This window comes from Dasypus novemcinctus, chromosome 1, assembly GCF_030445035.2.
Source record: "Dasypus novemcinctus isolate mDasNov1 chromosome 1, mDasNov1.1.hap2, whole genome shotgun sequence".
In the NCBI taxonomy this organism is placed as follows: Eukaryota; Metazoa; Chordata; class Mammalia; order Cingulata; family Dasypodidae; genus Dasypus; species Dasypus novemcinctus.
In genome coordinates, this window is record NC_080673.1 from 167421053 (window position 1) to 167436412 (window position 15360).

The 15360-nt window shown below is 37.7% G+C and overlaps 1 protein-coding gene across 3 annotated transcripts in view; it reads right to left on the bottom strand.

Moving 5' to 3' along the window:
* Positions 1–15360, bottom strand: part of KLHL5 (kelch like family member 5) — a 106862-nt gene that overhangs the window by 71449 nt on the left and 20053 nt on the right. The window contains exons 2-3 of one of the 3 annotated variants that reach the window (XM_058299645.2): positions 10264–10740; positions 9038–9136 (exon numbers count right to left, since the gene is read on the bottom strand). The exons of 1 other annotated variant lie outside the window; for it this stretch is intronic. In XM_058299645.2, the coding sequence (XP_058155628.1) occupies positions 9038–9136; positions 10264–10646 (482 nt within the window). In that variant the 5' untranslated portion in view covers positions 10647–10740. The remainder of the gene's footprint in view (positions 1–9037; positions 9137–10263; positions 10741–15360) is intronic. One more of the 3 variants, XM_071217019.1, reaches the window with a different exon arrangement.

Below are 15360 nucleotides of genomic sequence, written 5' to 3' on the forward strand. Positions count from 1 at the left end.
GAGGCCTTTAATCTCAGTCTTTTGTCTTAATATAATGTAGTTTTCTGTTTGGTTGTTTGGTTAGTTGGTTCTCTTATTAAGAATGATCTCCAGGGAAGTGGACTTGGCCCAGTGGTTAGGGCGTCTGCCTACCACATGGGAGGTCCGCGGTTCAAAGTCTTGTGGAGCTGGCCCATGCACAGTGCTGATGCGCGCAAGGAGTGTCATGCCACGCGGGAGTGTTCCCTGCGGAGGGGATCCCCACACACAAGGAGTGTGCCCCAAGGAGAGCTGCCCAGCGCGAAAGAAAGTGCAGCCTGCCCAGGAATGGCGTGGCACACATGGAGAGCTGACACACAAGATGACGCAACAAAAAAGAAACAGATTCCTGTGCCGCTGACAACAACAGAAGCGGACAAAGAAGACGCAGCAAATAGACACAGAGAATAGACAACTGGGGCAGGGAAGGGGAGAGAAATAAATAAATCTTAAAAAAAAAAATTATCTCCAGCATTATCAATTTTTATAACTAAATTTCATACTTCCTATTTTAAAAGGACTTTAGTAAACTCAGTAGATGTTCTAGCCCACAGTACAAATGTCTGAGAATAGGCCATTTCTGAGGTATTTAAAATATATTCTCTGTGAATTCTACTTCATCTTTTACATGGTAACAGAGGGAACTCACCTAACAATTCTGTTTAGCTTCATTTAAATGATATTACTAAGATGGTAAATCATATTTCGAAGAATTGCATGAGATTGTTCTAATATTTTTTAATTATATTAGCCTTTCACTGTAATGAACTATACATGCTGAATACTCCCAGGCTTATTTAATTTCTAGCTTATGTCTCTCTGCAGTGAGCATTGAATTTGTAGGCCAGAAAAATGCTTTAACATGGAAAAGAGGCAAATATCAAATAGATTTAAGTCATCAATTATGTTTCAGAGTAACTCCTCATATGCAGCATTGTGTCAGTTGTTAGAAACTGTGGGATGCAAAGAAAGATATATTTCTGCAGTGAAGGGACTTGGAATTTGAAGAGGTAAGTTTCATAAACTAGAAAAAATGGAAGAGCAACACAGGGTAGTATTACAAACTCTTGCAATTCCCCAGATCTTTCTTCCTTCCTTCCTCACTCTCTTTCTCTCTTTCCCTCTCTCTCATGCATACACACACACACAATACACTCTATGACCAATATACCATTTTAATATAAAAAGGTATAATAGATTTCTTCTCTTTCAGCACCAGAATTTGCATTAGGCTTTCTTTACTGAAGTAATTTTTCAAAAGAAGTTTTAAAAATCACTTCATGAGAATTATACTGTACATGATTATGAGTAAACAACAAAACTGCATTCAAACTCTAAATGGTCTCTTTGGCTCACTCCCTAGGTAAGTGATTTACGTCTCCCACCTGCCTCACAGCTTGTGGCATTCAAAATTTGTACCTTAGCATAATTACAAATGACTACATCAGGAATCTTCTGGCAGATTTTACAAATATGCAAAACCACAAATGTAAAATAAGAATGCAAAATGATTAGTATAGGCTAGTAGTGTCTACCTTTTTTATGTGTACCCTTTTCAGTATACCTTTGCGCATGTGCCCAAATATAAGTATATTTATAATTTATAAAAGATATACAGCTGCCATTGTACAAATATTATTTACATACAAAGCACAGACAAATTAGAGATTTAAAGGATAATATAAAATACAAATAGAAGTTTTAATATTTTATTACTGTTATCCCAGTGGATCATCTTGTGCATCCCAACTGAACTGTATTTGCCATTGAAATATGGAAAAGGGAAAGACAAGTATGGGTTAGTGTTTGGAAAGACAGGTGAGATTTGAAATATGTCTTGGAGTTTAAATGGGTGAGGAGGAAGGAGTTTGGATAGGCAAGTGGTAAGGAAAGGACAAGAGCTATATAAAGAGAAATGGCAAGAGCCAAGGAAAAAGAACACCCTCACTCCTTTTCTTTTCTTTTTTTTAAAGATTTTTATTTATTTCTCTCCCCTCCACCCCCCCTCCCCCAGTTGTCTGCTCTGTGTCCACTCGCTACATGTTCTTCTGTGACCGCTTCTATCCTTATCAGTGGCACCGGGAATCTGTTTCTTTTTGTTGCGTCAACTTGTTGTGTCAGCTCTCTGTGTGTGTGGTGCCGTTCTTGGGCAGGCTGCACTTTGTTTAGCACTGGGCAGCTCTCCTTATGGGGTACACTCCTTGTGCGTGGGGCTCCCCTACACAGGGGACACCCCTGCGTGGCACGGCACTCCTTTCGCACATCAGCACTGCGCATGGGCCAGCTCCGCATGGGTCAAGGATGCCTGGGGTTTGAGCTGCAGACCTCCCATGTGGTAGGCAGACGCCCTATAGATTGGACCAAGTCCACTTCCCTGCTTTTCTTCTTAAGATTAATATTTTTCCATTTGGGAATTTAAGTAGGTTTTTCCTGGTACAGTGGCCAGAATACCTGAGGTGAAGAGAGGTAAATGTTGATCAAATTTTCTTAAATAATAACCAGTATGAAAGAGAGGTGCCCATGGGCACTTTCATACAATGCTAGTGAGAGTTAAAATGGCTGTAATTTGCCTGAAATAACTTTGAGAATACAAACCAAAGATCCTAAAAACATGAACACCCTTGGGACTTTATCCAGTGGAAATAGTCATCAATATGTGCAGAGATCTAGCTACAAGGAGAGTGGAAAAAAAAAAAAAAGGAAATGATCTAAATTAAAAAAAAAAAAAAAAAGAATATTGATTAAACAAAGGCTTGGTCCATGCATGGGAGTGTGATATAGTAACTTAAAAAGTATATAGAATAGTGGGGCTCCTGAAGGCTCTGGAGACACCCAGGCACTATGGTCAGGGGAGATAGCTCATGAGTTTGGTGCCTTGCCAGAGGGCTCTGCTTTGGGGTTTGTGCTCCCCAGTGTGACAGAACTGGACTCAGTTGTGGTTTCCCTACACATGGCTCTTTGGTCCCTTCTATTTGAACTTATATTTGGTGCTAGAGTTGGTAGGTATGCATCCATGAGACTTGAATCTTTGGACTGTCCATGTGCCAGCTGGGCCCTGAGCCTCAACGGAGTTGCAACACCTACTCTCCAGTTCATTGGACTCACCCAGGGCAACTAACAAGGAGGTGATGATGGACAACCACCATACTAAGGAACCAAGAGAGCCTACAACTGCAAGCAAGAAAGTCCCATCCATCAGCCGTATGGGACTGAAGCGTTCTTGCAATTAGAGGTGGAGTTGGCATCACCATCCCAGAGTCCTCAGGATTGGGGAGTGACTTGCTGGTATTCTACAATAGACACTGTGATTCTAGGAATGGAAGAACTTATACCATTGACGTGGAGGCAATGGTCACTGGCGGTTCTAAGGTCAGGGAGAGGGAAAACGGTGTAATATGGAGCATTTTCAGGACTTGGGAATTGTCCTGAATTACCAATGATAGATATGGGCCATTATATACCTTGCCATAACCTACAGAATTGTGTGGGAGAGAGTGTAAACTACAATGTAAATTATAATCTATGCTTAGTGGCAATGCTCCAAAATGTGTTCATCAATTGCAGTGAATGTACCACACTAATGAAGGAAGATGTTAATGGGGGTAATGTGGGCAGTGTGGGGAGCAGGGCATTTGGGAATCCCCTATATTTTTTATGTAACATTTATGTAACCTAAATATCTTTTTTAAAAAATAAATTAAAAATTATACTAAGTGACAGAAAAAAATAAACTGCTTGTAAAAATATATATATAGACAGAGAATACGGAATAGCATGGAAAGCTGCTTCAGGAGACATTTATTGTTTTTGCCTATGTGGAATTCCTTCTGAGGGTAACAGAACCCATCTCTATCTCTTGGGACCACATTCACCCCAGTCCAAGTGGCTTGGGCAGCGCTGACTCTCCCTCATGAGCAGGAGTGAGCAAAGGACTGAGGCCTGGCCATAAGAGCAGCGCATCCTTCTAGTTAGAATTGATTGGTTCAGGGTGGGCACATGATCCAAACAAATCCCATCAGAGCCAATTTCATGATGGCGTTTTGGCATTCCTGGAAAAGAGGCACTCTCTTTCAATTGGGGTTGCTAAGGGGTTCAGCAAACTTGGAGCTGCCAGTGGCTTTTTTGCTATTAAACTAAGAGCATGCTTAAGACAGTGCCATCACAAAGGAAAAGAGAGTCTAGAGAGGAAGAAAAATAGATTTCTGTTGTTATTTGAGTGCCTGCGTTTCTGCCATGTCTAAAGCTAGACTCTGCATGGACTTCTTATTTATGTGAACCAAAAAATTCCAGTTTTTGCTTAAGTCAGTTTGAGTTGGGTTTCTGTCACTTACAACCAAGAACCCTGTTTTTAATATTAATAATAGGCGGAAAAAGCAAGGGTACAAAACATCATATACAGTAAGATTCAGATTTTTATTTTTAAAAATATTTGATTATATATGTATATAGAAAATACATTGGAAAGACACTCCCCAAATTGTTAATGGTCATTATTTTTGGGTAGATTAGTAATATGTGATTTTTATTTTTCCATTTCTGCTTATCTCTATTTTCCAACATCTCTATGATAAAAATACATTATGTAATATGGAAAAAATTAATTTAAAAAATCAGATCCAAAAAACTCAGAAGAATTTTTTTTCAGTTGTCTTTATCTCTTGCTCCCTGTTGATTATATCCCAATCTATTTTTCACTTCTAAACATTGAAGAGTTTTAGCTGGACACATGGGTACTCAGTTAGAGATTACATTTCTAAGTGTCCCTAGCAACTGGTTGTGGTCATGTGACTGAGTTTTCACCAATGGAATGTGCAGAACTGATACCTGCCACTTGTGTCAGTTGCTTACTGTCCTCCCTTCCCTCTCCTTGGCCTTTTCCGCAGGCTGGAACGCAGAGGGGAGCGGAGTAAGCTTTGCGCATGCAGGAAGGACACCACTGTACAGGATGGCTGAGAAACAACACACAAGGAAACTGTCTCTGAATGAAGTTGTGAAGCAGAGCTACCTGTCTGCCCTGGGCCACCTGCCCACGTGTTAGGTGAATGAGAAATCAATGTCTATCTTGAGTCACCGTATTTGTCTTTTTGTTGTTGTTATATCATCCTAGTCTATGCCCTACTAATATGCTCCCTAAAGTTAAATTACCAAATTAAATGGCTATGTGTATGTGGTTGTATATGTGGTGTGTTCCACTGTCTTCATGCCAAATATACCTAAGTCTAAAAATTGAAAACATCAACACCCAGTTCCCGAATGTAAAAAAAAAAAAAAAAATTGCTAAAATGTGAGGAATAAGCAGCATAAAAACAGGCTCTCTAAAAATTTGGAGTTAGACAAGGCCAGTACTGCAACTCTAGTGCTTAGCTTTTTCCCTACGCAGATCCTCCAGCTGCCAGCAGCTCTTAGAACCAATATGATTGCAATAAATTCCTCTTCTGTTTATATTAGCCGGTTCCAGTTACTTAAAACTAAGAACCCCGAAGAACACAGGGTACATACAGGGCTCAGGGGATTCATAACTTTTCAAGCTGTATACAAAATATTTAATACACACACACAGTTTTTCCTGGAGAGAGGTGCCATAGCTTTTGTCAGGTTCTCAAGGTAGTCCATGATATAACTTGGGTATATCTGTGTGAGGGAGGACAACGCAAATACATCCTTCTTAGATACAAGTACATTAGAGCTGAACTTCTTTGCTGTCCCTGGCAAAAGTTTATTTTCCATTGGAATTATAGAGGTCTTTAATTTTAAAATGATTAAGAATTAATAGACTGCATAAACAATGAAATTCAGAGACAACATGAAGGTCAAGAAAAAGAAGACAGCCCTTGAGTAAAGGTGATGTGATAAAGATAACCTTATTGGTAGAGGAAGAGGGCCTACATGCCTTCAAGATGGGTCAAAGAATAGCAAATCAACTGACAAAGGAATAGAAGAGTTCAAGGAAATTTGGAGTTGAAACACTGAGTAACAAGCAACCAGTATGATGGATTGAATGACTGTGGATAAGAGTAAGGACCAGGTATAGAGATTATAACTGTAACCTAGCCAGGCATGACATTCTCAAGAACCAGACTAAGAGAATTAACTGGGGTGAGAAGGTGAAATTGTTTAGAATGAATAATGAGCCAAATGTTAATGCAAGTTGAACTTTTGTGACTAAATAATAGTCCATGGGTATGTAGGTAGTACAGAGTTGAGGTGAAGAGCATGAAATCTAGACGTTAATTGTTTGGGTTCAAAATACAGTTATTTCTAGGTGGTCAAGGTCAACATCAAGAGTGATAAGTCAGGTTGATATTATGTACCCTTTATATGATGTGATGAAAAAGGCACTGAGATTGCCATTTTCAGGTCTCTGAGGTCTTCCTCCCCCAAACCTGTAACCCTAGTCTAATCATGAGAAAAAACATCAGACAAATCCCAGTGGAGGGACATTCTACAAAACGTCCAACCAGTACACCTAAAATTTTTAAAGTTATCAAAAACAAGGAAAGTCTGAGATATTGTCACAGCCAAGAAGAGCCTAAGGAGACAATGATGACTTTATGTAACATGATATCCTTATGGGATCCTGGAACAGAAAAGCACATTAGGTAGAAACCAAGGAAAATTGAATAAAAAATGAACTTCAGTTATTAATAATGTACCAATATTGATTAATTAATTATAACAAATATAATATGTTAATAGGGGAAACTGTGGAATATATACACACACACAGATACATAGATACATATATATATCTGTACTATCCTTGCAATTCTGTAAAACTGTTCTAAAAAAATAAAATGTGTACTTAAAAATTGCAGTTAGTTCACTTCCTAAGCTTGACCAAGTTGCTTAGCCTTTTTGTGCCTCATTCATTTCACCTATAAAATTAGAATCATAATAGTGGCAATCTTTGCCACATACAAGTGGCAATGATTTGTTGTGAAGACTAAATGAGTTAATATATTAAAGTGTTTAGAACAGTGCCTGGCAGTACCCAGTATTAGCTATCATTATTTTTGAATATTTTAAAATTGCAGAAACATTTTATGCAAATTGGCTCAAAAAACTAGAAATAGTACAACATATAAAATATCCTCTAAATTTATAAGCAAAATTTGAAATAAAGAAATATTTCAAATAATGAAAATATATTTTAAAAAACCACATGATTTCAAAGCTGGTAAGTCAAGTGAAGGGTAAACTGTGTTTATACCTTTGTCACACAACAGGTTACTTCAACTAGTAAATTTGCTAGCCCAGGTAAGAATTCCTCCGAATTAAGGCATTAGAATTCATCACTCACATAAAAGGTGACTACTGTTACTTGGGATCAAAAATTCTTCATTGTGTAATAAAACAAAGTTTATATTTTAATATCAAAATAATGATTTACATAGTCCCATGGAGAAAAGGTGCTAGGCAGGCTACAGACCAAAGATCAAGGTTAAAAGATGAGAAGGTTTCAAATCCCTTAGAAGGGTAACAGCAAAAATTATATTAAGTTTAAGCCTTAGGCAGACATTTCCCCTAGCTAGAATACAACTGATGAACATATTACCAACATATGATATCTCTCAATTCCTGCTATAAATTGTCCAGATCTACTGTGGGTGTTGTGGTTCTCAGTATATAAAACCACTCAGCTGTCATCCCCTTTTTCTAATAACTCAAAATTTACATGTAAGTTGTGAGAGTTATGTAAATATTTGACAGCTTAAATAAGAAATTCTCAGGGCATGTTATCTATTTTCCCATTTTACCTTTAATAGCTTAATATTGTAAGATATCAATCTATAATGTACACAAAATGTTAACTATATATTTTATTATCTGTAAATATTATATAAGAAAAAGAATTGTTCCCAAGTTATATACAAAAATTTGATTAATGTAATTAATAGCGACAGGCTTTGATCTGTTTACATAGAAGGGCAATCACTGAGAGATACTGCTTACTTAAGCAAAAAGCTAAGGGCAAATAAATGTATCCTTATGACAGAGATCAAAGAGTAAGAGCAGGAAGACAGAAGATGTGAGAATAAGATATATTTAATCTAGAAAAAATTAGCAAAGTAAAAGCATACATATAAATTACATTTCTAAAATTTAGAAGATTTGTTTTTTTCCTTTTTACAGTATGATGTTAAGATCAAAATTTCAAGTTATCAGGAATATTAAATTGCCTCAGCATACTCCCCCCCCCCCCCCCCAATATCTAAAATCAGAGACATTTTCTGTCAATACATTTTATTTTGAGATGATAATATCTTAGGAAGAGTTTGGTCATTACAGATGTGAACCGTTTACTTCCATCTTATTACTTACTTTTATCAACCTTCCTGATTAGCATTTTCAAAACAACTACATTTACTCCAGATTTTTAAAAATATATCATTCTCTAATTTTAAATGTTCCATAAAGAGAAATGTCAATTTTATATTCCTAAAGAATACACATAACACCTTTCAGTCAAAAAAGGCAATATTTTTTTCTCTCATAATGAATACCTCACTAAGATGTTAATTGAGCATGGATATTAAAGAATAAAGTCATTTAATTTCAGTAATCTTTAGCTATGCCAAGTTATCTTTGTTGTATGGAGGTAAATTATATCAACCAGTGTGTGTATAATCTCTCCAAGATTATAGATTATATACATTTTATACTTATATATATATATAATCTCTCCAAGCAGTATATACATGTTAAAATTTTTATGACGTATGCTGCTAAATGAATTTAATGTTTTGTCCTTTCTAATTCTGTTAAAATACTCCTGAGCCATTATACTGATTTTCATATGGAAAGATAATTACTCTTTGGTTTACTACAAAAATGATGAACCATGAACTTTTACTATATAAATTACTCTCTAAGTCAACAAGTCTCCAAAGAAAATATAAAACAATGAAGCCCCATTAGCTCAATTGATCTGCCTATTAAAATTAGTGGTTCCTATTCCCTTAAGATAGAAGCCAAGTCATGAACTAATGTTTAAATTAAAATTAAATATACTATTTACCTATTTAAAGGTATACTCCTCTCTCCCTTATACAAATGATTACAGATGAATGGTGCATATTTATTATCATCCCAATACCACAGTTCAGAATTCCATTTTCTAAAGGTTAGAACAGAAGGCAGTAAATATTCCCAAGTAAGAGATACTGGAATATATGAAGTCATACTGTCTCAATCCCTTATGATGTCTATATTAATAATAAACAGCTTGCAAATTACAAGTGTTATCAAAACCTGCAAAGAAATTTAAAAAGAAAATGAATCCAGTAATCAAACTAGACAAATGATAATCTACTTATGCCGTTCAATATTTAGAATTAAATATTGAGTGAAGATAAATCAGAAAGATGACTTTCATGCTCCAACTTGTTATTTAATGTTATAGTAGTTTAAAACAGATTAACAAGAAGATCTATTTCAAATATCCAGATTGCAAGGGTGAACATGAACAAAGTCATTATGAAATTACCAATGCTTTCTCTTTCTCTCCTTTAACTCATTTCCCTTTCTTCTTGCCCTCTTTTCACCATTTGACCACATCTAGCCTCTCTACATTCCCTTAACCACTCCTGAAGGAATGTCCTTCATTTCTCTATATAGTCAGCACAAATTTCAGCAAAAGTGAAGATAAAATGAATTAGTAGCTGTCATCTTAGTAAGGCGTGTTACTGTATTCTTTGTATTAGTCTGGAGAGCTGCAACATAGATAGGACAAAGAGAAATAACCTTAAGAATAATATTATTAACTACAGTGGTATAAAAAAATGACAACTAAAATGTGCATCTCCTTATAAAACCTTTCACTTTCATTAAAATTAAAAGATGCTTTTATAATCTGTTGTAAAGTAAAATGTCATATAACATTTTATATTATACAAATACCTTCTATAGTTTTGCTATGACTATAGAAGGTAAATGAACAAAGCTAACCATAAGGCAATGATGCATAAAATTGCTACTATAAATTATTTTCAAAGCAAAACTAGATATCTATAAATGGAACATAAGATATTTCAAAATGAATGCTGTCTGTTGTCTTTATAATTTTACAGGATTAACATAAGACCATTTAAAAAATCCTAGTGTAAGTATGACATGTTCTACTAAGATATTATATATGTATTATGTATACATATATAATAAGTTTTAAATAATAAATACTAAATCATATTAAAATGCTATAGACCCCACACACACCCCATTTCTAACAGTAAGAAAATAATCAACCTGCATGAACTGGAATCAGATTCATTTTCTTCTTCACTAGTGCCATCATCCACTTCTGGTCTATCCAGCCAATGTGCACCGCCACAATCTTCAGCTGTAAACTCAAATGCAGGGACTTCAGAGGTGGATGCCATTGGCCAAGAAGGTGAATTCTGAAAATCCAGTTGGCTGGACCTTCGGTAACCAATTGAAGCCAAAGGCAATTGTAGGCTACATGGATCTAAAAACTTTCTCCCACCGTTTGCTCCAGTCTGTCCTCGATTCCAAAATTCTCCCTGCTGGCTGTCAATTGTAGAATTAGGAGATGATGCTTGATGGCCAAACCACCTCCATCTGATTTTCAAAATCTGCTTCACATCAAACTCTTTACGAGAACCAGACATCCTCAGAGAAACCAAGTGATCGTCTAGGCAACGGGCAAAAAGCACTGCACACAGATTTGTGCATCCGACCAAGACAAGAGAAGTATATGCCCTGCTGTACACAACAAACAGATTTAAAGGAAAATAAATCACATTCGCATATATATCTACATTTACTTTTATACCAATATATCAGTTTATAAAGAACAAAGGATAATGAATAAAGATGAAACACGGTGGAACATTCCGTTCAATCAGAGCAAACTCTCATCCACCTATCCTGAAGCAGCTAGACCACTTTCCCCTGCTCTCCTTTCCCGTACTGACCATTAGCTCCCACAAACACTGACAGCATTCATTAAAGTCCTTTCAAATGCAGAACACCACCCCCTTTTCTACCACCACAAATGACAGAGACAAAAAGCACTATCCCCAGGCTCTCAGTCTCTACTGCTTACTTAAATATTAACTCTTTCAGTGCTGAAACACAAAATTTAACCTACAGCATTTTCCTTTGTACTTAAAAATCACTTTAAAACTAAAATGCTGCTAATTTGCATAATAATTCCTAAACAAGACATCATAAACATCAGTTTTTAAAATGCATTTTAAAATTAGATGAGTTATACTGATTTTCAAGGTGTACTCTTTGGGGGGGTAGGGGGTGAGGAGGAAAAAGCAGTATAAAAGTAGGGTTTCAGATTGTCACCTTCCACCTCTATTTTCTCTCTTTCACCAGAAAGAGAGTATATCTGAGAAATTTACCAAGATGCTGGATAAGATCTTATTTGAATAAAGAAGAATGAGAAGAATGAGCAGAAGAAAAAGTTTGAAAACTGCAAAGGATGAAAATGTGACAGTATTTATTCTTTTTCAAATAACCCAAAGCCAATATTGCTCTGTCATTAGGACTGGTCGACTTCCATTTAGTATAATATCCAATTTTCTATGACATTACTTTGATAAGGAAAGTGTAGCTCAAGGAAGTTACCAAGGGCTGCGTGGGATGGGACTAGTTATCAGGTCTACAAATATCCTAATGGTGCCTTCTGTTAGCAAAACAAAGTTATGGTCTGAACATGTTACAGATGAAATGCAAATTGGTAAAGTAAATAAAAAATCCATCAAATGCAATCACATTTAAAAATATTGAGTAGTTGTTGTGAGCAAGGCACTCTACTAAGTATTGCTGGGGACATATCAAGGTTCCTACTCTCAGAAAGAATGAGATATAGTTATTGAAACAAAAATAGTCAATAAGTTAAATATAAGAAACACTATAATGTTGCAATATTAAAATTTTGTTATTTACAAATATAGAATTTTAGTTTCAGGGTGCTCAATATCTACTACTATATCAAATAATTTACTCAAAAGGCAATGCCTAGATCAACTGACCAAAAAAACCAGCGTTTTGGGGGCTTACAAAAATACTGTGAATTGTATATTGTAACCTCATGTATTTTTTGAGAAGAATAAAAATATTAAGAAACAAGAATAAGAGAACAAAAAGCCATGTAAACTTTGTGCTAAATACTGAGGTATATAAACCAAAAATACTATAAGGAGAAAGGAGATTTCAAGATGTAGTGATCTGAGCCAGTTTCATTATGGAGAAGGCTTCTAAGTATTCTAATAATAAGAAACTGTTTAGGTAGAATCATAACAAATTTTAGAAAGTAACAAAGATATTATTAATATAAGCATGAAGTGGGCATACTGACAAGGAAGGAGGGGAAAGTATCAGTTTGATTAGCTCGCCAGCCATACCTAATTGATTTTAAAGAGTAGTAAGAGATAAATTTGGATGGATATTATGAGATAAAATGTCTTGAGCACAAAGCAAAGGTGTAAAGACTAGCAGGAAATATAAAGTGGACAGTTGAACAGTGAAATGTTTTAGGAAATTAATTTGGTGGTAATATGCAGGATGCATTAGAAGAGCCATGAGTTATCAGCCATATAGCCTTTTAGGAGCTTCTGCGTCAGCTTTGGCTGCTAGTGATCCTCCAGTCCTCTCTCATATGGCAGGATAAAAAATGGCAGCTTCCTTTCTCTTGTGTGTCTCTCGATTTCTCCATTTATATAAAGCTCCATTTATGTAAGATGGTGGAGACCCAACCTGTGTCAGGCCTCACTGACATAACCAATCAAAAGGGCCCCACACCCACAGGAATGGACTAGTTCAAGTACGTAATACTTTCTTTTGGGGATGCATAAAACAACTTCACACCGTCACATTCTGGCAGAGGAAAAGATAACGATATGTGAAATGAACATTATAGAAAAGAAGAAATTTTACTAAATATAATTTTATACAAATATAACTTTAAATTAGATTCAGTCTGTCAATGTGAGACAGAGATGTTAGCTACAATGTGCTAATTCTAATATTAATAGCTGGAAGTGATTTTAATTGTTGTTTGGTTGACTGATTGACACCTGAACCCAACAGTTGCCTTCTGTAGAAGCCACAGAGATGCCAGACATTTCCAGATATAATACAGAAAAGAAATCCAAAGACTTAAGGAGATGTAAATGTTAAAATCTTAAGCCGGGAAGCAGACTTGGCCCAGTGGTTAGGGCATCCGTCTACCACATGGGAGGTCCATGGTTCAAACCCAGGCCTCCCTGACCCGTGGAGCTGGCCCATGCGCAGTGCTGATGTGCGCAGGGAGTGCCCTGCCACGCAGGGGTGTCCCCATGTAGGAAGGAGAGCCGCCCAGTGTGAAAGAAGTTCAGCATGCCCAGGAATGGCACTGCACACACGGAGAGCTGACACACAAGGTGACACAACAAAAAGGAAACACAGATTCCCATGCTGCTGACAACAGAAGCAGACAAAGAAGAACACACAGTGAATGGACACAGAGAACAGACAACTGGGGTGAGGGGGTGGGGGGTGGGGGGTGGGGGAGAAATAAAATAAAATAAATCTTTAAAAAAAACTTAAGCCATGCTCCACTCATAAGAGGGCCTAGAGACCCTGTCACCAAGTTGTTGAGACCCATGCTAAGGCACACTCTTTATTGTTGGGGCTGTTCTGAGTAGGTTGGGCTTGTAGGTGGGAGAGCAGCCACCGAAATAGGCTCCCTTGTTTTAAAGGGATACCAGGATCTTGGGTTGGCAATGGCAAAGTAGCTGCAATTAACATGATGATGCATTTCGTTACCATAATAGGCAAAGGGTCTCAGTGGTAATCAGGATTATCCGACCTCCAAGCATCTTCTGGCGGCTAATTGATTCTCGGATCCCTAAGATGGCAATAATATGGGCAGCCCACTACATTCTACTTGAAGGGGTTTAACTGAAAAACTATAGGGTTGCCAGAGAGCTGTGACTTGAATCACTGCAGTTGTCATGGCTTCTTACTAAATTCTCAGTCCTGAATAAACAGAGCCAAGGCCCCTTGAACAAAGAGGAGGTCAGATACCCTTGAAGAAACCCTCTGTGATAACATCACAAGTAAATATATTTTCTCCCTAGCACTTCCCAAATTGATGAGAGTAACTACACAGTGGAAACAGAAAATACCGGGAAACGGACTTGGCTCAGTGGTTAGGGCGTCCCTCTACCACATGGGAGGTCCGCGGTTCAAACCCCGGGCCTCCTTGACCCGTGTGGAGCTGGCCCACAGCAGTGCTGATGCGCGCAAGGAGTGCCGTGCCACCCAGGGGTGTCCCCCGTGTAGGGGAGCCCCACGCGCAAGGAGTGCGCCCGTAAGGAGAGTCGCCCAGCACGACAGAAAAGTGCAGCCTGCCCAGGAATGGCGCCGCCCACACTTTCCGTGCCGCTGACGACAACAGAAGTGGACAAAGAAACAAGACGCAGCAAATAGACACAGAGAACAGACAACGGGGGGGGGGGGGTGGGGTGGGGGGGATTAAATAAATAAATAAACCTTAAAAAAAAAAAAAACCAAACTTTTCAGGGGTTATTGGATAATGACTCTAATATTAATTTCTGGGGACCCAGAATATCACGTTAATCCAGTGGTCAGTGCAAGGCTTATGAGGATCAGGCTCCGGCCCACTGGATGGGGATGTGGATTCCAGGACTCACCCCACACTTAGTTCCTCAGTTCCTGAGTAGATAATTATAATAACAGACATATTCAGGAAGTAGAATAATATCCACATTTGCTTCAAGTCTCATAAAACAATGGCTTTATGATTAGAAGGGATAGGTAGAAGTCTCTATAGCTGTCGTTTCTTATCAAAATTGGAAGCCAAAACAAATACCACATACCTGGGGAAAGCAAAGAGATTAGTGCCACCATCTAAGCATGGGAAAATGTAGGGATGGTGATTTTTATCACATCTCTGTTTAATTTGACTGTTTAGCCTATGAAAATAGTTGAGTCTTTGAAAATGACAATAAATTTTTATCAACTCAATCAAGTAGTGACCCCAAATACAGTTGCATTCCCAGATGTTTTTTTTATTATTATTTCTTTAAAATTTCTCTCCCCTTCCCCCCCCCCATTGTCTGTTCTCTGTGTCTGTTTGCTGCGTCTTCTTTGTCTGCTTCTGTTGTTGTCAGCGGCATGGGAATCTGAGTTTCTATTTGTTGCGTCATCTTGTTGTGTCAGCTCTCCGTGTGTGCGGCACCATTCCTGGGCAGGCTGCACTTTCTTTCGCACTAGGCGGCTCTCCTTACGGAGCACACTCCTTGCACGTGGGGCACCCCTATGTGTGGCACGGCACTCCTTGCACACATCAGTACTGCGCATGGG